At 62.7% G+C, this 21,379-nt stretch overlaps 2 protein-coding genes across 6 annotated transcripts; one reads left to right on the top strand and one right to left on the bottom strand.

The window, feature by feature from the left end:
- Nucleotides 1-455: 455 nt before the first annotated feature.
- On the bottom strand, nucleotides 456-8,580 carry GBGT1 (globoside alpha-1,3-N-acetylgalactosaminyltransferase 1 (FORS blood group)). 5 transcript variants are annotated; one of them, XM_079791370.1, is made up of 7 exons: nucleotides 8,406-8,580; nucleotides 7,246-7,410; nucleotides 6,685-6,750; nucleotides 3,771-3,821; nucleotides 3,659-3,694; nucleotides 3,302-3,436; nucleotides 456-2,385 (listed from the first exon to the last, which is right to left on the bottom strand). In XM_079791370.1, the coding sequence occupies exons 2-7, from the start codon at nucleotides 7,314-7,316 to the stop codon at nucleotides 1,701-1,703; spliced, it is 1,044 nt and encodes a 347-aa protein (XP_079647496.1). In that variant the 5' UTR covers nucleotides 7,317-7,410; nucleotides 8,406-8,580; the 3' UTR covers nucleotides 456-1,700. The 5 variants fall into 5 exon arrangements, with proteins under 5 accessions (XP_079647496.1, XP_079647497.1, XP_079647499.1 ...); XM_079791371.1 differs by having other exon boundaries at nucleotides 8,447-8,579; XM_079791373.1 differs by having other exon boundaries at nucleotides 8,453-8,556.
- Nucleotides 8,581-12,114: 3,534 nt separating this feature from the next.
- On the top strand, nucleotides 12,115-19,835 carry LOC307111114 (histo-blood group ABO system transferase-like; the record flags this gene model as incomplete). The annotated part of the gene is made up of 7 exons (XM_079790797.1): nucleotides 12,115-12,142; nucleotides 15,532-15,577; nucleotides 16,384-16,632; nucleotides 17,228-17,284; nucleotides 18,130-18,165; nucleotides 18,619-18,753; nucleotides 19,126-19,835. The coding sequence occupies 7 exons, from the start codon at nucleotides 12,115-12,117 to the stop codon at nucleotides 19,811-19,813; spliced, it is 1,239 nt and encodes a 412-aa protein (XP_079646923.1). The 3' UTR covers nucleotides 19,814-19,835.
- Nucleotides 19,836-21,379: the final 1,544 nt, after the last annotated feature.

The following is a 21,379-nucleotide window of genomic DNA, read 5'->3' as shown; positions in this document are numbered from 1 at the left end:
AACTCCAGCTGTGAGTGGGGGCGGGGGGAGGGCCTCAGAATCATCGCTCTTTGCATCCCTGACCCTGCGCTGACCACCAAGGCCTTGTCTTCTGTTGGGGCTCCCTGGCCAGGGAAGGCCCGCAGGAGGTGGCCCTGAGCCCGCCTTGCAGGGGAGGAGAGCCCAGCCCCTCCCAGCCTGGGCCCACGCCCCTGGGGACTGTGGCTGACCCTGGGCCCCACCCAGGGCATGGCCCTTCGATACCAGGGACAGAACCCAACTCCTGGAACCCAGCCAGGGGCCAGGCTCTCCCCTAAAAGGAGCTGAGGGCCGGGGGCCGGGGTGCTCCCTGGGTGGGAAGGATGAAGGGGGTGGGGTGAGCAGGGAGCGGGGCGGGCCTGGAGACAGCCCAGCAGCCCGTCTGACAAGATCACATCTGAGCTACAGGTACCAATCCTGCCAGGACAGATCCGTTTGGGGTTTCTGACGTTTATTTTTAAAAAATTTTTAATATATATTTTTATTGATTTCAGAGATGAAGGGAGGGAAAGAGAGAGAGAGGAATATCAATGATGAGCTAGAATCACTGATCAGCTGCCTCCTGCACACCCCTCCTGGGGATCAAGGTCACAGCCTGGCATGTGCCCTGACTGGGTATCAAACCATGACTGTCTGGCTCATAGGTCAATGCTCAACCACTGAGCCACACTGGCCGGGGTTCGGCCCACAGTGGGGCAGGCCTGCTCCTTCACACAGCCCTGCTTCAGACCTGCCTCCCCAGGGCAGGCCAAGACCCCCCACTGGGGACACACAGGCCACGGGTCCACCCCGACCCTTTGCCTCAGGAGCACCCCAGGGCCTCTCCGGCCCAGGCTCTCCTCATACTGGGCCCTCGGTCTGCCCGACCCTTGTGATCACCAGCCGGACCACATGATGCAGGAGTGGGCTCTGGGCTGGCACCCAGCTTTTCCAGGGTGGGTGCTCACCCGGATATGGCTAGAGCGCACCCCTTCCTGCCTCCATCGCTCCTTTCCATGGCCAGGATGCTGCTCAGAGGCACAGGTGGGAAGCCTGGGTAGGACCCAGCACGCGCCACCTTTATTAAAACCGCCCCAACCACCTTACAAAAGAGGCGGCCAGTGCCAGGGAGCGTGGCCGCCATGGGGAGTGGGGTGCAGCTGGCCTGGAAACCAGAGAGGGTCCTGAGTGAGGGCTGGGAGCCCTGCAGCTGGAGGAAAGGGGACCTGGATGCCCTTCACAACCAGCAGTGACAAGTGACCTCGAAGGCAACAGGCAGCAAAAGGGGGCCGGGTGGGCACGCAGGGCTGAGCAGGGCAGAAGGCACGTCTGCTGGGAGCCTCTGGGCCCCGCCCGCTTCACCACTAGCCGCCCCTCCCCATCCCCCTCTCGTAGGCGACACTCGGGGTTTGCGCTCTCATGTGGGCACAGCCCTTTACAGTTTCTGAAGGCCCTTCCACGTCGCTTTCCAGTTGGATTTTCCTGACGGGGAGGCGGGCCGCACAGGGCAGGTCTCAGCTAAGGCTTGGGAGGTGAGGCACTGACTGGGGTGAGCTGGGTGCTCCCTGGGGTGAGCTGGGTGCTCCCTGGGGTGAGCTGGGTGCTCCCTGGGGCTGCTGGGTGCTCCCTGGGGTGAGCTGGGTGCTCCCTGGGGCTGCTGGGTGCTCCGCTGGGTCCCCGTCCACGGCAGCCCGGCTCTCCCGTCAGCTCCGCAGCCAGCGGGTGTTCTTGTCGAGCGTAGAGAAGCGGATCAGCTTGAGGCTGGGGGGCCGGGGCTTCCTGTCGTCCCAGAGGTACTCGGGGGACAGCACCTTGGTGGGCTTGTGCGAGAGGAAGCGGCGGTTCAGGTGGCTCTCCTCCTGCCAGGCCGCCATGATGCCGTTGGCCTTGTCCGCCAAGATGGCCATGTGGCAGCCCCTCGTGAACTCGTACACCCTGTCCACCCGGCCCCCGAAGACCGCCCCGCCGTAGTAGAAGTCCCCCTCGCCGTCCGCCACGAAGGCGGTGGAAACGTGCCTGCGCTCGTAGGGGAACTGCTGGCGGGGCACGGCGTAGTAGCCGGGGTGGATGGCGGCCACCAGGTCTCCCAAGGTCTCGGGGCCCCAGGGGTTCCGGAACACCATGTCCACGTCCACGCAGAAGAGGTAGTCCACCTCGCGGTGCGCCCGCTGGGCGATGTGCCGGCTGATGGTCTCCATGCGGCGCGTGGAGATCTCCTCCCAGCGGGCGTGCCTCTGGACGGGCAGGACGCGGAGGCGGCGGCCGGGGCCCAGCGGGACGGGGGGCACCGCCGCGGGCGTGTCGGTGAAGACGTAGTAGCTCACCCGGTAGCCCCGCATGAAGAACTGCTCGGCCGACTCCAGGAAGCGCTGCACGAAGCCCGTGTACCTGGTGCAAAAGCCCATCATCCCGGTGGCCCGGCAGCGCCCGCCCAGGTCCCCATGGCGTGCCGGCACCGCACGGGGCGCGGGGCCTCGAGCCGGCCGGCTGGGGCACCTCTCCGCTCCCCACCCTGAGTTCTCACTCGCTCTGACCCTAGGGCTCCTCGTCTGTCAAATGCCACCATCATAGCACCTGCCCCTGAAGAATGAATGACTGAGGGGCGCTGACGTCACATCACAAGCCCACCTCACTTTCACTGAGCACTTGCGCAGTGCCGGCCGGGCCTACGGGATCCCACTGTCACCCACTGTATAGGCAGAGACGTGGCGTCCCGGAGAGAGGAAAGGGACCGAGCAGGTCAGTGGCTGCTTCAAGGGCAGGTGAGCGGTGCTGGGGGCGCAGGGCAGGTGAAACTACGGGGCCCCGCCCTCCAGGCCACAGCTGAGTGGGCCAGGTGGGCCGCCCATCACCTGGCCAGCACTTTAGGCCATAGGGCCCCATCATGGTCCCTCTCACAGTCCTAGAAAGGGACCGAGAGGGAAGCTGCCAGGTGGTGGCTCTTACAGGGAAAGCCACGTGGGAGGAGAGAGGAAGACAGGAGACACCCAGAGAGCTGGCAGCAGGGGGTGGGGAAGAGAGGGTCCTGAGGGCGGGGCCTGGCCATGGACCCCCACTTCTATGAGGTAGCCTAGGGGGTTCCCACTCCTTCACGCCTGCCTGCCTGCCTGTTCAGGAAAAGCGGAGAGGGGTGCGGGGTCTCTGACACGGGTTTCTGCTGCCCCTCCCCTGGGCTGCCCCCGCCCCCGGCTCACGCTCCTCTCCGCCTCCCCCTGCGCAGCACCTGGTTCAGGGAGGCGGGGTGGGCTGGAAGCTCCCGCGGCTCAGAGGGGACCTCCCCTCCCCCGCCCGGCCCGCTACTCACTTCCCCACGGCGAACACCGTGAGCCCGATGGTCAGGTTCAGCGGCTGGTAGATGAGCTGCAGGAGCTCCGGGTCGAAGGTTCCCTCGGACACGATGGGCGCCAGCCAGGGCGTGAGCGTCAGCAGCTCGGTGGGCCTGGCAGCAGGGGCGGCCGAGGGCGTGAGACCCTCCCCGCGAGCACCGCGGGCTCACGTGGGCCCTGCCACCCACGCCCTGTGACCCCGGGCGGCTTCGTCCCTGTCTCTGGGCCTCAGCATCCCCGGGTGGAAAGGGGGGGACGGTGATAACTACAAAGCTCTTCCCCCCACCTTCCAACCCCGGTCTCCGGGCTGCACCCAGGCCCCAGGCAGCACCCACCTCTGCTCCAGCAGCTTCGGCTGAGGGTACTGCGACCTGCGACCGAGAAGGGCCAGTGGTGAGGGAGGCGGCCCCACCCGGGCCACAAAGCGGGGAAGGACAGGCTGCTTACCGTGCCACGGGCTGGAACGGCTTCTCCCCCCGGAACTGCAGCTTCATGTTGCTGTGGGCAGAGGCGAGAGAGCCGTCAGTGCCAGGCGGTGGCAGAATGAAGCTGAGGCTAACCCAGCCCCCACGGGGCAGGCACCCAGGTTCCGTGCACAATCCGGAACCTTCCCCAGGGCTCTGCCCGCTCTGCAGGGGCTGGGCTGCGACAGAAGCGTCTGTCCAGGGTCACCGAGTGGCAGGCTGGTTGGTGTCCAGAAAAATAACTGGGTAGAACCCAAAGACAGACACACTGGAGGGGGAAAATGTAGCAAAACTGCTCGGCCAAGGGTGATGACAGGACCGCAGGCGGGCCGAAGGGAGAAGGGGGTTGGGAGAGGAAGTGGGACCCATGGAGCCTTCGGGAGAGGGCCTGGAGCAATCCCAGCGGGGGGAGGGGGGTGGGGAGCTTGCTTTTAGTTTTTCTAGCTCCTGGTCCCGCCAGTAGGGGCCCAGGGGCAGTGTGTGTGTGTGTGGGGGGAGGGGGGGGTGCCCTGGCCCTTCCAGAAAGCAGCCTGACAAGCTGGATCAAGAACCTCCCCTGCCCTATCCGGTGTGGCTCAGTGGATAGAGCGTCGGCCTGCGGACCGAAGGGTCCCAGATTCGATTCTGGCCAAGAGCAGGTACCTCGATTGCCAGCTTGATCCCTGGCCCTGCTCAGGGCACATGCAGGAGGCAACCAATCGATGTGTCTCTCACATCGATGTTTCTCTCTGTCTCTCCCCCTCCCTTCCACTCTCTCTAAAAATCAATGGAAAAATACCCTCAGGTGAGGATTAACAACAGAAGGGCCTTGAAGATGGCAAAAGCTTTACATCCAAAGCTGCTCGTTACGAGCTCACTTAGCTCACTGGGCACCTGGAGCCCGGGCCCCGGGGGAATGAACCGATGGTGACCCCGAAGGTACGGCCTCAGGCCGGAAAATGAAGCCACTTCCGGGAACAGGATAAACATCGCAAACACATTCCGATCACAGCTTTCCTGTTTTTGACAGTGTACCAGCCTGGCATCCCCGCAGTAAATCCCACTTGGTCATGGTGTGCGACCATTTTAATATATTGCCGGATCCGGTCTGCTCATATTTTGTTCAGGATTTTTGCATCTGTTTATGGGGGATATAGACCCGTAATCCTCTTTCTTTGTTGTGTCTTTATCTGGTTTGCAATTAGGGTTATGCTGGCCTCATAAGGTGAGCGTGGGTTTGTTGGGATGGCTGAAGGCAGGTGTCCGTCCTTTGGATGTTTGGTGAAGTTCACCTGTGAGGCCGTCGGCGCAGGGCTTCCGTCTGTTGGGAGGCGCCGCTGACTGCTCCCATTTCACGAGCTGTCATCGGAGGCCACAGCCATTCTCAACGGCAAGCAGCCTTCCTGCTTTCAGAACCAACGAGATGCCCAGTGTGCTCCGTCAGGAAGCGCAGCAATCGACAAGCTGCCCACGGACTTGGAAACTGGAGCAAAGCTCGGCTCAGTGGCACCCCAGAGGGCTTTTTCTAAGTCTTTTCTGTTTTCCAGCTTCCCAATTTACTGTCTTCTGTGGCCAAAATGTTTTTAATCTTCACCCGAGGATATGTGTTTATTGATTTCACTTTATTATTATTTATCTTAACCCTCACCAGGGGATGTATTTTGCATTGACTTTGAGAGAAAAGGACAGTAGGAGGGGAAGGAGGAGAGGGAGAGAGAGAGACACACTGATTGGTGGCCTCCCGCACAAGCCCTGGCGGTTTGGGCATCAAACCTGCGGCCCTTCGGTGTAAGAGCCCATGCTCTAACCACTGACCCACACCTGCCAGTGCTGTTTTTATTGATTTGAGAGAGAGGAAGAGAGAAACAGCGACATGAGAAACATCGATCAGCTGCCTCTCCCACGCACCCTGTCGGGGGATTGAACCCCCCCGCGACCTAGTTATGTGCCCTGACTGGGAACTGAGCCCACCACCTTTCTGGTGTCGGGGACGGCCCTCCAACCACCTGAGCCGCCGGCTGTGCAACAGTCAATGTTTTCATGGTAATAAAACACGCCTTGTTCCTCAACAGTCTGTGCTCCAGGTTTTAAACTTCCCTTTCGCTGTCATGGAGCACAAGGCCGGGGCCAGATGCCCCCAGGACACGGTCCCAACCCCCTTCTTCGCTGTGAGCTGTCAAAAGTCAGGCGTGTGCTGTGGGCAAGACTTCAGTCACATGTTCATCAGCTCCTTGAATCCACAGAGAACAGAGCTGAGCAAAATGGTCAAGTCCTAGAAGCACGATTTCCTGAGCACCCACTCGGAGGCCCGTGCCACCCCAGGCTACTCAGGCACCTTGGCACTCCGTGACCCCAGGAGCCGGGAGGGGCACCTCGACCACCCCATCTGGCAGATGCGACGAGTGAGGCTCGGAGCTACGCAACATGCTCAAGGCCTGGCTGCGGCGGGAGCGTTGCAGAGACAGATGCTGAAACAGGGCAGCCCATAAATTCCCGGACACTCATCACACTGATCGTGGTGAGCTTAGGACCCAAGACCTGCAGACCAAGTTCCAACGCGGGCCAGGGCACGCAGCGCCCTCCAAGCCCCTGCCTCCTTTAAAGTGACCTTAAGCCCTGGCCAGCTTGGCTCAATGGATAGAGCGTCAGCCTGCGGACTGAAGGGTCCTGGGTTCGATTCCAGCCAAGGGCACATGCCTGGTTTGCGGGCTCGATCCCCAATGGGGGGCGTGCAGGAGGCGGCCAATTGATGATTCTCTCTCATCATTGACGTTTCTATCTCTCTCTCCTTCTCCCTTCCTCTCTGAAATCAATAAAGAAATATAAAAAATAAATAAAATAAAGTGACCTTAAAAACTCGCATCTCCCCCACTCCGTGCAGCCCACAGGGCCCCCAATTCTCCCAGCCCCGTACTTACAAGATCTCTGGGCAGGGGAGGTAATAGGGGACGTAGGAGAATGGCAGCCAGCTGTCGGCATACACCCTGGGAAGGAAAAACACCGCTGGTTGGAGGGCCCCCGAGGCTGGAACCCCCTTGGGGCACCCTGGTGGGAGCAAAGGCCCCGGGGAGCATCTGCGGTCCCCACGGCGCCTTGGTCTGGCTGACCGCGGGGGACAAAGCCTCCCGGTCGTCCAGCATGCAGTCACCAGTCACCCCGGAAGTCATTCATCCCTCGGACTCCAGCCCTGCGCACAAGAGGGGGGCAGGTGTGGTGAGGGGCAGCCCAGCGGACGCCACAGGAACGCACAGGGCGAACTGGGAGCATCAACAGGGTAGAAGGACGGCGAGGCGGACGAAGAGCAGTGCTAAGGCAGGAGGCCAGTCCCAGGCAAAATCCAGAGCCTCGTTCGGTCTTCCTGGGGGTGGGGGACAGGTGTGCCCGGAGAGGTGGGCATCCCCTGAACGGGTCAGGTGTGGGGGCCGAGATGCCGAGAGAGGAGTTGAGGTGGGGCTGGAGGGCTCCCTGGGCATGCTCACCACAGAGCGCAGAGGGCGGTGCCCACCAGCAGGCAGAAGCCCAGGCCCAGGGCCAGTCTGCGGCAGCGCATGGCGGGTGCAGCGCCCCTCCAGGCACCCGCGGAGGGTGGGTGTGCCGGAGCCGATCAGCCCTCCTCTCTCAGAGCCGGTGTCCTGCGGGAACACCTGCAAGGAAACGCTCCTTACCCAGAGGCAGTGCCCCTCCTGTGGCCCTGCGCCCCCTCCCCCGGCGGCCCTCCAGGGGAAGGGGACCCCCGGCGCCAGCTCCCACGAGCTCAGCGCTCAGCTGAGCCTCGGAAGAGGCGCCCGGCCTGGCCCATGGCCCCCCCCCCCGCCTTGGGCTCTCAGGCCTCCCTCAAAACTCCTCCCACGACGGTGAGAAGAGAGCCCCCAGACTGGGGCGACAGCGCGGGAGCCGGGCGTTTGGGCAGGACTTGGAGAAGAATCCGAGAGCAACCGTGAGGACACGGAGCCTGCACAGCCTGCACAGCCCGCACACGGCGCGATCCCCGGAGGCGGGCGGGCGGCAGCGCATTCCTCGGGGAGGCGAGGCCTGGTCCCTGCAGGGGCCGCGGGGCCGCTCCGGCTCTCACTGGCTCAGAGGCGTGACCAGTCACTCTTCCCGCCGCACCGCAGCCTCGGGGATCTCCCGGGTGAAGGGCTGGGTCGGCGGGGAGGAAGGACAACACGCACCGCCCCTGAGGGTGACGCACCAGGAAGGGCTAAAGCGCTAGGCTCGGTCCGGGTCACAGCGATCCAGGGACCCAGGCAGCCCGGCGGGGGTCCGCCCGCGGTCAGAGGAAGATCCCGAAGCTGGAGTTTCGGTGGCCGCCGGCACCCGCCCCCTCTGCCTCCCTCCGCGGGCCTCGGTTCCCCCGCGGGCCAGGGCGCGCAGCGTCCTCCAAGCCCCTGCCTCCTCTTCGGTGCCGCCAGACCCTGTCTCCCGCGGGGCCCAAGACGCCGGGGCCGCTCCGTTGACGCAGAGCCAGGCCCGAGCCCAGTCCGCCCCAGCCCGGGGCGCACCCAGGAGCCTGGGCCGAGCGCGCACCTCGACTTCCGCCCGTCCGTGCGGGCGCGGGGCGCTCCTCCTCGGCCTAGGCGCCGTGCGCACACAGGGTGGGGCGGAGGGAGCACAGCCGTCCCGGGGGGTGCACACTCACCCCTAGGCCAGACCGGCGTTAGGACGGACGCGGGGGCTCACCCGGACCTGGAGAGCAGGCTCGGCTCGGCTCACCTCGCCAGGGCCCTGCGCATGACCCCGCGGCCCCGGCGCCTGGGGCAGAGCGCGGAGCGGCCCGACGGAAGGCCGGCTGCCGGGGGCGGGGCCGGGGAGGTCAGCGAGCCGCTCGTCCCGCCTACGGACGCAGCCCCGCCCACCAGCCCGCTCGCCCCGCCCACCGCCGCAGCTCCGCCCACCGCAGACCCGGCCCGGCTTCCCGGCGCGCGGGGCCCGCTGGCCTCTGCTGTCCCCTGTCTGTCTGTCTGGTCTGCGCCCCAGGACAACCCAGGGCCGGCTCCAGGGCGAGAAGCACGGGTCCGGGAACTCAGGGCCGGGCCTGAGAAGCAACGATGGGGGGGCGGGGGGCTTTAATGTGTTCAGAAGAGCATGGGAGCTAGCACAGTGGGAAAACCCGCTGGGCGTCGCCCTGCCTCTCCGTTAGGGTGGGTCCTCCTTGGCTCAGGCCCCCGAGTGCTGGCCAGGCTGTGGAGCGACAGGGACTCTCAGTCACTCTCAGTCGTAGCTGGTGGGAATGCAGCATGGAGCCTCCACTTTCGAAAAAAAGTTTGGCGGTTTCTTCCCAAAGTGGACAAATTCATACCATAGGATCAAGCAATGGTGCTCCTTGGTATTTATCCAAAGGAGCTGAAAACCTTTACCTGCCGCCCTAGCTGGTTTGGCTCAGTGGATAGCGCGTCGGCCTGCGGACTAAAGGGTCCCAGGTTCAATTCTAATCAAGGGCACATGCCTGGGTTTGGGGCTCGATCCCCATTGTGGGGCGTGCAGGAGGCAGCAGAACAATGATTCTGTCATCATTGATGTTTCTATCTCCCTCTCCCTTCCTCTCTAAAAATCAATAAAAAATATGTTTAAAACAAAAACCATTTACCTGCCCAGGAATGTTTATAGAAATTTTATTCATAACTGCCCAACACTTGGAGGCCATCAAGACGTCCTTCAGCCCTAGCCAGTTTGGCTCAGTGGATAGAGCATTCACCTGAGGACTAAAAAGTCCCAGGTCCAGTTCCGGTCAAGGGCATGTACCTTGGTTGCAGGCTCCCTGGCCCTGGTCCGGGTGCGTGCAGGAGGCAACCAATCGATGTGTCTCTCTCCCACTGATGTTTCTCTCTGTCTCTCCCTCTCCCTTCCACTCTCTCTAAAAATCAATGGACAAATATCCTCGGGTGAGGATGAACAATAACAACAAAGATGTCCTTCAGTGGTGACTAGATAAACTGCAGCGTGTACTGACGGTGGGCTGGTGGACTGTCCAGCACTGAGAATAATTGAACTCCAGGCCATGAAAAGGCATGGAAGAACCTTATATGCACATGACTAAGTGAAAGACGTTTATCTGAAAATCACACTAGATGATTTCAACTCTGTGACATTCTGGAAGAGGCGAAGCTATGGAGACAGTAAAAAGATCAGTGGTTGCTTAAGGTGGAGGTCGGGGAGGGCAGAAGGAGGGCAGAGACGATGAAGGCGACCCTGTGCGGCTGGCGCTCACCCACTCATGCTTCCCACAGACACAGTGTGAACGCTGCCCGCAGGACCACACACAGCTCGGCAGGCGGGAGGTGGGCTCCGCAACCTGAGTCCAGGGTGCCCTCCCCGCAGACTCAATGCTCAGGAGGCCGCTCAGACAGAGGCCCGAGCAAGGTTCCCGGGGTTCCGGGGCCGGGACCCCCTGGAGTCGCAAGGCTGTGCTTTCTGCCGCACAGCCAGTAGAGTCCGTGGTCTCTGACCCGGAGCCCTGCCGTCTGCCAGCATCGAGGGCATGGTGGCAGGCTAGGACCACGTGGTCGGCAAACTCCTTAGTCCACAGAGCCAAATATCAACAGTTCAACGATTGAAATTTCTTTTGAGAGCCACATTTTTTAGACTTAAACTTCTTCGAACGCCACTTCTTCAAAATAGACTTGCCCAGGCCATGGTATTTTGTGGAAGAGCCACACTCAAGGGGCCAAAGAGCCGCATGTGGCTTGCGAGCCGCAGTTTGCCGACCACGGGGCTAGGTTGTTAGTTGGCAAGTGGGGTCAAATCTCAGACCCTTCCCAGTTCTCAATACACCCGATCAGAAGCTGCCCCCGGGGCCCAGCCAGCGTTGGGGGACACAGCTGGGGCTGAGGGAGAGCGGGGAAGTCTGAGGGCAGCTTTTTTGGGAGCCATGAGATTGGTTTGGGACTCCAGCAGGTGCTGGGTGACGGTGGGGCGGCCTCCAGGCCAGGTCTCTCCGGTCCAAATCCTGGTTCTCCGCTCACCTTGTGCAGTCCCTGCCCCTCTCTGTGCTCTGTGCCCTTTTAAAAAATATATGTTTTTATTGACTTCAGAGAGGAAGGGAGAGAGAGAAACATCAAGAATGAGAATCATTGATCGGCTGCCTCCTGCACGCCCCCTACTGGGGATGGAGCCCCGCGACTCAACTCGGCACGTGCCCTGACCGGGAATCCAAGCGTGGCCTCCTGGTTGTTCCTTTCACAGGCAGGGTTCGGGTGGAGATTCATGAGTTCCTACAGGAAAAGCACTAAGACAATGCCGGGCCTAGCGGAGTGCGATAAAAGCCCCCCCCCCCCCCCACACACACACACACACACACTCATTCCGCAGAGCAGGGCCCTGCGCTAGAACCCAGGGAGTGAGGAGTCCCTCCACCTGAGTGCTCCCGGCAGAGCTGGGGGGCCCCTAGCAGGATCGGACCCCTTGCTCCTGGGTGGGGGGGGGGGGGAGCAATTCCCTCTTCCTCAGGATACAGAGTCCCAGGGGACCCCACCCTGGTTGGTTTCCTGCGGGAGGGGACCTGGTCCTCAGCAGGTAACCCGGGAGCAGGAGAGACCGGAGGGGCTTGGAGAGGAAGAGGAGCATCGAGCCCCGAGACTAGGCTCCTGTGGGCCCTGCGCCCCCCTGCGCCCCCTGCGCCCCCCCTGCGCCCCCCTGCGCCCCCCTGCGCCCGGGAGCAGATGCAGAGGGGAGGGAAGTTCTGATGACCGGGAACGTGAGTGGAGGCAGGCGGGCTGGGGAGGGGAGGGGAAGGGAGGGCTCTCGCGGTCCTCCCGCCCGCCCTCAGGATGTCCCTTCCGCCCCCGACCTCCGCCTGGGCGGCCGCCACTCCCGGACGGTGGCCTCGCAGGCGGGGCGCAGCCCGCGGGCAGGAGCAGACGCTCCAGCGGGTCCCGGGACAGCGAAGGGGCCCCAGGGGGCGAAGCGGGGACCGCACCGCGGGGCGAGATGGTGGCGGCCGATGGCGGCGGCCTGGACCGGTCCGAGCCCTTGGAGCCAGGGCTCTGCAGGTGGAACCCGAGGACCGGGAGCTGGGGCGCCGAGGGGCGGGGCGGGGCGTCAGGGATTGGGGACCGGCGACCGCTCCCCGCTGGTGCGGGAGGCGGGACGTCTGGGTGCGGAGGGGGCGGGGCTGGGAGGGGCGCGCGTCCTCATTGGTGCCTATTGAGGCGGCCCCGCCCCTCCACCTGGCGGGGTCCCTGCGGACCCAGATTTTCCTCTCGCGACCCTCCGCCTCGGCCCGGTCCCCGCTGTCACTGTGCGGGGTCGGGCGGCGGAGAGTCCCAGCCTCGCGGGGAGCGGGCGCGCGTGGCCGCCTGGGGCCGCGGGCCGTTCTCTCAGGTTCGGAGGGCGGCCGCCCGGGCTCCGCGATGGCTGAGCTGCTGCGGACGCCGGCGGGTGAGTGGCGGCCCCAGGGCCCCGCGGTTCCTGGGCGGGAAGAGTCCTGACGGGGGAACCCGGCACCCCGATCGCTGAGCCCCGTGGGCGCCCAGTGCCGCGCGCCTCGGGGGCCTCCTGGAGCCGCTGGGGAGCGGCCGGGAGCCTGGGGTCCTGGTCCTGGCTCGGTCCGGTGGCCCTGCAGACAGCGCATCCGTCTCCAGGAATCTCCCACTCCCTCTCTCTTAAAAAAAAAAAAAAATGTTTATTGATTTCGAAGAGGGAGAGAGAAACATCAATGATGAGAGAGAATCATTGATCTGCTGCCTCCTGCACGCCCCCCCCCCTCCCTGAAATCCAGCCAGCAACCCGGGCCTGTGCCCCAACCGGGAATCAAACCCGGATCTCCTGGTTCCTAGGTGGATGCTCAACCACCAAACCCGGACCTCCTGGTTCCTAGGTGGATGCTCAACCACTGAGCCGCGCAGGCTGGGCTCCCACCCCTCCCTGACACACTGGCCTTTCCCGGAACTGGGATTCCGGAGGCTGACCCTGGTGGGTGCTCCCCTCCCCTCCCCTCCCCTCCAGAAGGCCCTGGGGTCGCTCTTGCGCCCCGCCCCCCAGTCCTGCCCCTTTGCCTTAGTCACCAGCCACCTGCACACCTGCTGTGGCCTGGCAGAGTTGGCACCCTTAGTGCAGTGCCCAGTGGGAGCTGTGCCCGGAAAGCAGACACTCACGTGGGCACGGGGTGCCACTGCCCGGCTGGGAAAGGGGCCGGAGAACCAGGACCGAGGAGGCCACAGGGACAAATGGCCCATTCATTCAGCTAGTTCGTGGGTACACATTTGAGGACAGAACTTTTGGGTTGGGTTCAGGAGGGTGTAAAATAGAGCAGAGGCCTCACCTCGGCTTTTGGGGGGCGGGGGAGGCCAGGCAGGCTGGCTGCCCTGGAGGCTACCGAGGAAGAGGAGGGTTCTCCGAGAACCCGTGGATGGGGTGCCGCGGCCTGCCCCTGCCCTCAGTGACCGCACAATTTGTTCATGTGGACCCGGGGCCAGGGCTCTGCTCAGGGCAGACCCTTCAGGCAGCCTTGGTGGATAACAGACCCGGGAAATGGGTTTATCGAGATTTAGGACATTGTCCTAAATGTGCGGGTAGGAAGGGACAGGATGGAGTCTGGGATCCGGGTCCGACCTCAAGACCTCCCTCCGCACCGCCCAGCTCTTCCCCGTCCTCCTTCCTCCTGTTTGTTCATTATTTTGTTGTTCCCTTTTTCCTCTCAAAGTATTTTAACAACTTTGAAGCAATAAGTCACACATAAAGGGCACAGCTGGGTGAGCTCTGACCCATGAAGACGCCCCTGGAGCAGTCGCCCAGTCAAGGTCAGGAACACCTCCCCAGCTTCCCGGTCCCAGGGCGCTCTGCTGTCTCAGCGGCCCCAGGCTCCACGCGACCAGTGCTGTGGTTGCTCTGGGGCCCTCGAAGGACCGGGCACTCTGCCGCTGGTCCCCACACCCCGGTTCCGGTGAGGTCTGGCCCATGAGCGGGCTGGATGTGAACTTGAAGATTAAGAAGTTCGGGTCTTTTGAGAAACCCTGGCAAACTAGCCCCCATTCTCAGGTTCCCCGCATTCATTCATCGGGGTGTTCATTCAGCCAATGTTTTAAAACACTTGGTAAGTCACCGGAGCTGGGAGGACCCTGCCACAGCGAGCCAGGTGAGGAGGCGCTTAGGGACACGAAGGGGGGCATGCCCTGTGTGGGCAAGTCTAGGGCCCCCGTGCAGCGAGGGGAGGACCGGCACAGGGGACGGCACAGGAGGTGAGTCCATCGGGTTAAGGGAGAGCGGGAGGGCGGGGACGTGAGGAAGGCACACAGACAGAGAGGCAGGAAGGGGCATCGAGATCCTCGGAGATGACAGTCAAGGACCAAGTTGGCAGGTGGTGAGCTGGGTGTGGGGTGCCCTGGCCTCAGGAGACGCTTGACTCCTTCACCCCCGGACCCCTGAGGACAGACGAGCCAGGGCAGGGCTTCTGCAAGGTGGCAGCACCCCGGGCCCTGCTGTGCTCTGGCTGTGGCAGGTCTCAGGGACGGGACGCGTGGGGCCGAGGTCTCACCAGAATCACAGGCAGAACTTCAAGCCCTGCACCAAACTCACCCGCTCCTCTCTCTCCGTCAGCTTCGGGCCAGTGGTCTCCTACTGGTGGCACATTTTTTTTTTAATCCTCACCCGAGGATATTTTTCCCATCGATTTTTAGAGAGCGTGGAAGGGAGAGGGAGAGAAAGAGAGAGAAACACCGATGTGAGAGAGATCCATCCTTTGGTGTCTCCCTCATGTCCCCCACGAGGGCTGGGGGCCTGCAACCCAGGCAGCTGCCCTTGACCGGAATCGGACCCGGGGCCCTTCCGTCCTCAGGCCGACACTCTGTCCACTGAGCCACACCGGCTAGGTTCTGGTGGCACTTTTTTTTTTTAAATAGCTTTATTGAAAACATTTCTATATCATAACGTTTACCTGTTTTAGGTGTAATATTAAATTATTTTTAGTCCATTTACAGATATGTGGAATGCATTTTAGAGTTTTCCCATCAGCTCCCCAAATTCTCTAGTGCCCATGTCAGCCCCTTTCTGTCTCTCTAGCTTTACCTTTTCTGGACTTTTCACAGACATCATACATTCATGTCAAGGCACATGTGATCTTTTGCCTCTGACTTCTCTTAGAATCACGTTTGCAAGGTTCATCTATGCTGTAGCGTGTTTCAGTATTTCATTCATGTTCATTGCTAAATAATCTCACTGTATGGGCACACCATTGTTTATCTACTCACCCACTGGTGGGCATTTTGGTTGTTTCTACGCTTTAGGTTTTGTGTGTGTGTGTGTGTGTTTTAAGAGAGGAAGGGAGAAGGATAGAGAGATAGAAACGTAAATGATGAGAGAGAATCATTGATCAGCTGCCTCCTGCTCGCCCCATACTGGGGATCGAGCCCAAAACCCGGGCATGTGCCCTGACTGGGAATCGAGCCCCCACCTCCTGATTCATAGGTCAACGCTCAACCACTGAGCCACGCCTGCTGGGCTCACTATCTTAATGGTGTAGTTGAAGTGCAAAAGTTTTTTTTTTTAATTTTTATTGTTGACACTTACAGATGCCCCCCATTTCTCCCCCTTTACCCACCTCCACTCAGCCCCCCCCCCCCCCGCCTCTGTTGTCTGTGTCCATTGGTTGTGCACATGTGTTCTTTGGCTAATCTCTTCACCTTTCCTCCAGTACCCCCAGTCCAAAAGTGTTAATTTTGATGAACTCCTATTGAACTTTTTTTCTTTTATTCTTGGTGCTTTCGGTGTGAACTGTAAGAATTCTTAGCTTAGCCCAGTGTCACACCATGTAGTCCCCTGTCTCCTTCTAGGTGAGACTTCCAGCCGTCTGTGCATGGCATCCAAGTTGTCTAAATTGTGGGCAGACAGGCCCGGGCCTGCCCTGTGGACTTTTCTAAAAGTCTCTCCGAGGTTCAAAACACCCCAACCAGCAGCGTCTGGCCTCAGCCTGCCTGAGCCTCTTGCTGAGCAACCCCACGCCCAGCACGCAGCCGCAGTCCCCAGCACAGCCTCTCCCAGCTCAGGCCGCTGCCCCACCGAGCCCTTTGCAGCCCCTCCCAGGTGGCCCCGGGCGGGCACAGGCAGCGGCTGCCCCCGGAGGCCCCAGAACCAACTCTTGATGCGGCGACACCGGGAGAATCTTAAGGATGGTGTGTGAATGGCGCCAGGCAGCAGTGTGTGTATCTGGTCGCTCAGACAGACACGGGGAGAGAACCTGTGAGGGAGCCGGTTAGGTTAGCGGTCCCCTGGGCGGGGGTGGGGGTATTGGCTGCGCAGGGGCAGGAGGGAACTTGTGCATCTGGCTTGACTGGGGTGGCGGTTACACACGTGCACACATTGTTAAATACTCATCAACCTCCGCACTTAAAATGCTTACGTTTTATCGGATGTAATGATCCCTCAGATAGGCGTGTGTGTTAAAAGCTTTAAAAGGAAACGTGAGATAGTATTTTCAAAGCTGAAAGGAAATTCTTTCCAGCCCCCGTTCACCCCTCCCCCCCCCCGCCCCGGTGGGGGGCAGCGGCCGTCCTCGGTGCTCAGCTCATGCCCCTGGGGTCATGTCAGTCACGGGGGCTCAGTGGAAAGAGGCCTGGGGAGGCCGGGCATCTGGGAGTCGGGGTGCCCTGGGGGTGCTGCGAGGAAGAACGGGGGCCCCTCTGAAGGAGACGGGACAAACGTCGGGATTGGACTGGGTCTCAAAGGGGCTCCAGTTTGGCTCCAAGCTCGCCCTGCAGGGGGCGGTGCTCCTGGCGGGGCCGGGCCAGGGTCCCCATCGCAGCCGACAGACCGGCCCGGAGGCAGGAGCAGCATGGCGTGACCGCGATTGCACCCCGTTTTCCAGGAAAATCTAAGTGCTGCTCGCTTCGACCTCTGACCTTTTTCCTGATCGCCTTCCTCCTGGTCTTCTTTGGGTAAGAAGCAGGCCAGACCCTCTGGGTCTGCGGGCTCGGGAGAAGCCGCAGCAGGAGCCCATGGGGTCCCGGGGGGGCGCCCTGAGCTGTTCCCCCCAATCCCGCCGCCCCGGGGTCACAGCTGTAGTGACAGGGCTGCTGACAGCCGCCTCACGGCCCCGGCTGCACACTCCCTCCTACGGAGGCCGCACTGTGGGGAGCCGGGCGAGGCCGGGACCCCTCCCTGTGTGGCTGCGAGTGGGGAAGCTCCCTGATGGACAGGGTCCTGGAACCGGGCAGTGAGGGCACGGCCGCTCCCCTGGGGCAGGGACCCTGCCGGGAAGCCGTCGCTGGGCAGCCTCGGACCAGCCGGCCACGCACAGGACCCACTCCCGCCGCGCAGGGGCCCGCAGGGGGCACTGGCCGCCGTGGCCGCCCCTCCTTGGGACCAGTCACCTGAGCTTAGGGGACACTGGCCCCCGCCCTGCCCGAGGGCAGCTGCTCTGGGGGGCTCGGGGTCATGACCTGGGCTCCCCTCCTGCTTTGCGTGGGGAAGGTGGACAAGCCGTCCCAGGACCAGCTCCTCAACAAGGGCCTTTGGGGGGCTCCTCCGCAGCATGGGGGTCCTGAGCCCGAGAATCCCGATGCTGAGGACCAGGCCCGAAGGAAAAGGGTGAGTGCGTGAGGGCGGGGCCCTGCCCTGACAGCCCGCGCTGCTCCGGGCTCTGAGGGCCCAGCCCCCGCCCGGGTGACACATTGGTGGGTCCAGGCCTCCTGCTCGCCTCGTCCCCCTCCCCGCGCTCAGAGCAGCGCGGCCAAGTCCCTGACCCTGCAGGGTCACCTGGGCAGGACTGACTCCACACGTCTGGCTTCAGTATTGACCTCCCTCTGACCTCCTGCCTCTGGGTGCCCTGACCAGGAATCGAACCCACCACCCTTTGGTGCACGGGACGATGCTCCAACCAACCGAGCCCCACCCGCCAGGGCAGGCACCGGCTTTAGGTGCATCCGGAGTGCATGTGGCAGTCATTTGACAGGGACCCCCGGCCGCTGGCCCCGCTCCGGGCCTGCACAGGCTTTGGTTGGGACTGGCCGCTGGTCCTGTGACGGCCACGGCCGGGGTGTTCCTGTCGCCCAGCCAGAGGCCGAGCAGGGCCGCGTGCGTGTCTGACGGCCGTTCCTCTGGGCCAGCTCCTTCCTTGGCCCCCCCCCCCCCCCCAGAGGCCACTTCCAGGCCCTCCGGCCCACAGTGAGCTGAGACGGGACCCTGGGCCCCACCACTCCGGGTCAGAGGGGGCAAAGGCCCGAGGCCTTTCGTTCCAGGGCCCAGTCACAGGGGAAGCCACACGCAGAGGCTGAGCCTCCCCCACGACCCCCCAAACCCCCCGAGGTGGGGTGCGGGAGGAGCCCGGGCTCCGTGTCCCGGGAGGAGGCCAGCCTGGCCCTCAGCAGCCGCCCTGCCCGCCAGCGACTCCCAAGGGGTCTCCCGACTCTCACGCCCGCTGCGCTGTGTTTCAGGATGCTGTACCCGCAGCCCGCGGTGCTGACGCCCTCGTGAGTAACCCTACCGCACCCGCCACTCTCGCCCTGTCCTAACGGGCGCTGCCCCGACGTCGCTCCCGGACGGGCTCTGCCCACTCCGTCCCCTCTGGTCGGCCTGGGCTCCGAGCCTGGAGCCCCAGAGGCTCTGTCCTCCCTCCTGCCCTGCGCTTCCTTCTCTGTCTCTCACCAGACAGTGGGGGGAGGGGCTGCCCCAGGGGGTCCCCTTCGCCGGCCAGTCCCCGCTGCCCCGGGCCCTCAGGGTGCAGTGCTGGGAAGGGGGGCTCTGCCCAAGTTTGCATCCGGACTGGCGTCCGCAGGTTTCTGGCAGATGCCACGTCCTCCTGGAAGGATGGTCGGCCTGCGGCGCGGAGGGCCTGGGGCCGGGCGGGGGCTCCGGGCGGGCAGGGAGCGCAGGCTGAGTGCCCCCTCCTGCCGCTCACGCGCGGCCGTGGGCTCTCGGTGCAGGAGGAAAGACGTCCTCGTCCTGACCCCGTGGCTGGCGCCCATCGTCTGGGAGGGGACCTTCAACATTGACATCCTGAACGAGCAGTTCCGGCTCCAGAACGTCACCGTCGGGCTCACCGTGTTTGCCATCAAGAAGTAAGTGGGTGCAGGGCGGAGGGCGGAGAGCGGAGGGGGGAGCGGCAGGTCCATCAGGGTCTGTCCTTGTGTCCAGGGCATGATGGGATGGGGCCAGCCAGGGGGTGAGGGATCTCCGGGGGCCCAGCACAGGCGGGACCCAGCTCCACCTCTACCCACCCAGGCGCTGCTCCTGCTCCAGCCCCGGAGCCTCAGGCCTTCCTCCGTAAGATGGGGTGCTGCCGGCCCCCCACCTCTGGGAACAGAGGATTAGGGAGGCCAAGTCTTCCCGCTCAGGGCGGTGGGTCCCCTTGAAGAAGGTGCACGTGCTGCGTGGCCGGGTCGGGCCCTCGCCTGGCCCCCTGACCCCCCTGCCCGCCTCTCCCGCCCCAGGTACGTGGTCTTCCTGAAGCTGTTCCTGGAGACGGCCGAGCAGCACTTCATGGTGGGGCACAGGGTCAACTACTACGTCTTCACCGACCGGCCGGCCGACGTGCCCCGCGTGGCGCTGGGCGAGGGCCGCCGCCTGGTGCTGCTCCAGGTCCCGGGCGCCGCGCGCTGGCAGGACGTGTCCATGCGCCGCATGCAGATGATCAGCGACTTCTGTGAGCGGCGCTTCCTGCGGGAGGTGGACTTTCTGATGTGCGTGGACGTGGACATGCGCTTCCGCGACCACGTGGGCGTGGAGATCCTGTCCCCGCTCTTCGGCACCCTGCACCCCGGCTTCTACGGAGCGACCCGCCAGGCCTTCACCTACGAGCGCCGGCCGCAGTCCCAGGCCTACATCCCCCGGGACCAGGGCGACTTTTACTACATGGGGGCCCTCTTCGGGGGGTCGGTGTCCGAGGTTCATCGGCTCACCGCGGCCTGTCACCAGGCCATGATGGCCGACCGCGCCAATGGCATCGAGGCCGTTTGGCACGACGAGAGCCACCTGAACCGGTACCTGCTGGACCACAAGCCCACCAAGGTGCTGTCCCCGGAGTACCTGTGGGACGAGCAGCTGCTGGGCTGGCCGGCCGTCATGCGGAAGCTGAGGTTCGTGGCCGTGCCCAAGAACCACCAGCAAATCCGCAACTGAGGGGTGCGCTGGGGGCTGGGGGCCATGCTCCCTCGGGGCCCCCAGATTGGAACCTTGATGGCCCTGGGCACGCCTGCGCTTCCCTCTCTGTCCTGTGGGGGGAGACTGTCGAGGCCTGGCACTGCCCCAACCCCCAAATACAGGCCTTGGGGCACCTCCGCCCTGTGCCCACCACGCTCAGGCATGCGGGAGACAGGCCCCATCCCCTGGGCACGGGGCCTGGAGGGGCCTGGCCATCCGCTCCCACTGGGCGCTCCTCAGGCCCTTCAGCTCAGGTGAGGCAGGTGGTCCCGGCCCCACCTGACAGACGGGGGCCCAGGTGAAGTCACTCCCAGGGAAGGCATGGCCCCCGTGTGCAGAAAACTCTGGAAAGCTAGTGTTTCCAAAGGGACGAGGGCAAATGTGCACTTCCAACGAAAGGAAGCCGAGGCCCCGGCGCGCCCCGAGAGAAGAGGGCCGGGCCCCATGGGAGACAGGGCGCAGGCCCGCAGGTCCCACGGCGGCACCTCCCGCAGCGCTGTCCTGGGAGGCCACCCCGCAGGCGTTCTTGCCCTTTTGCAAAGATGTATTTTTGAGCGTCGACCTATGAACCAAGAGGTCATGGTTCGATTCCCGGTCAAGGCACATGCCCAGGTTGTGGGCTCGATCCCCAGTGTGAGGTGTTCAGGAGGCAACCAATGATTCTCATCATTGATGTTTCTATCTCTCCCTCTCCCTTCCTCTCTGAAATTAATAAAAATATATTTTTTTCAAAAAAGATGTGTTTTCGAGACTACCCATCAGAGCGCTGGTGAAATTGCCAGAAATTGGAAGACACGTCCATAGAGAGAGATTGGACCCATTGATCCTGGTCCACGCAGTTGGGGCAAGCTGAGCGGCTGCTGCCGTGGGCGCAGGGTCTCCACGTGCCCACCGACAGACTTCAGGGTCCTCTTGGGTGAGACACGTGGAACCTTCTGCATCCAGGATCCCACCCATTAGACCATGCATGTGTGATTTCAATAGGCAGACACACGTGTAAAGGAGTCCGCATGTAACAGAGACAGACAGGCGGAGCCTGAGAGATGCCCATAAACCACTCGTGATGGTCCCCTCTGGGGCGGGACTTGCAAGTCTCGTCTAAGTTTTTGCAATGCATGTGACTTATCGTTCTGAATATTGAAGACACGTGTTCAGTGTTCTCCGTGTATTGCTCATCTAGGGAGAAAAGTACATTATTTAGCTTTTACTTTTTTAAATGTATTTTTTATTGATTTCAGAGAGAGGGAAGGAGAGGGAAAGATAGAAACGATGAGAAACACTGACCAGTTGTCTCCTGCATGCCCCCTACTTGGGATCCGGTCCCACACCCGGGATGTGGCCCAACCGGGAATCAAACCGTGACCCGGTTCATGGGTCCACACTCACTGAGCCATGCCAAGCTGGGCTAGCGTTTTGTGGTTTTTTGGGGGTTGTTTTAATTTTATTGATTTCAGAGTGGAAGGGAGAGAAGGATAGAGAGAAATATCAATGATGAGAATCATGGATTGACTGCCTCCTACACACCCCACACTGGGGATCGAGCCC

This window comes from Cnephaeus nilssonii (genome assembly GCF_951640355.1).
Source record: "Cnephaeus nilssonii genome assembly, chromosome: 14".
NCBI lineage: Eukaryota > Metazoa > Chordata > Mammalia > Chiroptera > Vespertilionidae > Cnephaeus > Cnephaeus nilssonii.
This window is presented reverse-complemented; position numbering and strand designations above follow the sequence as displayed.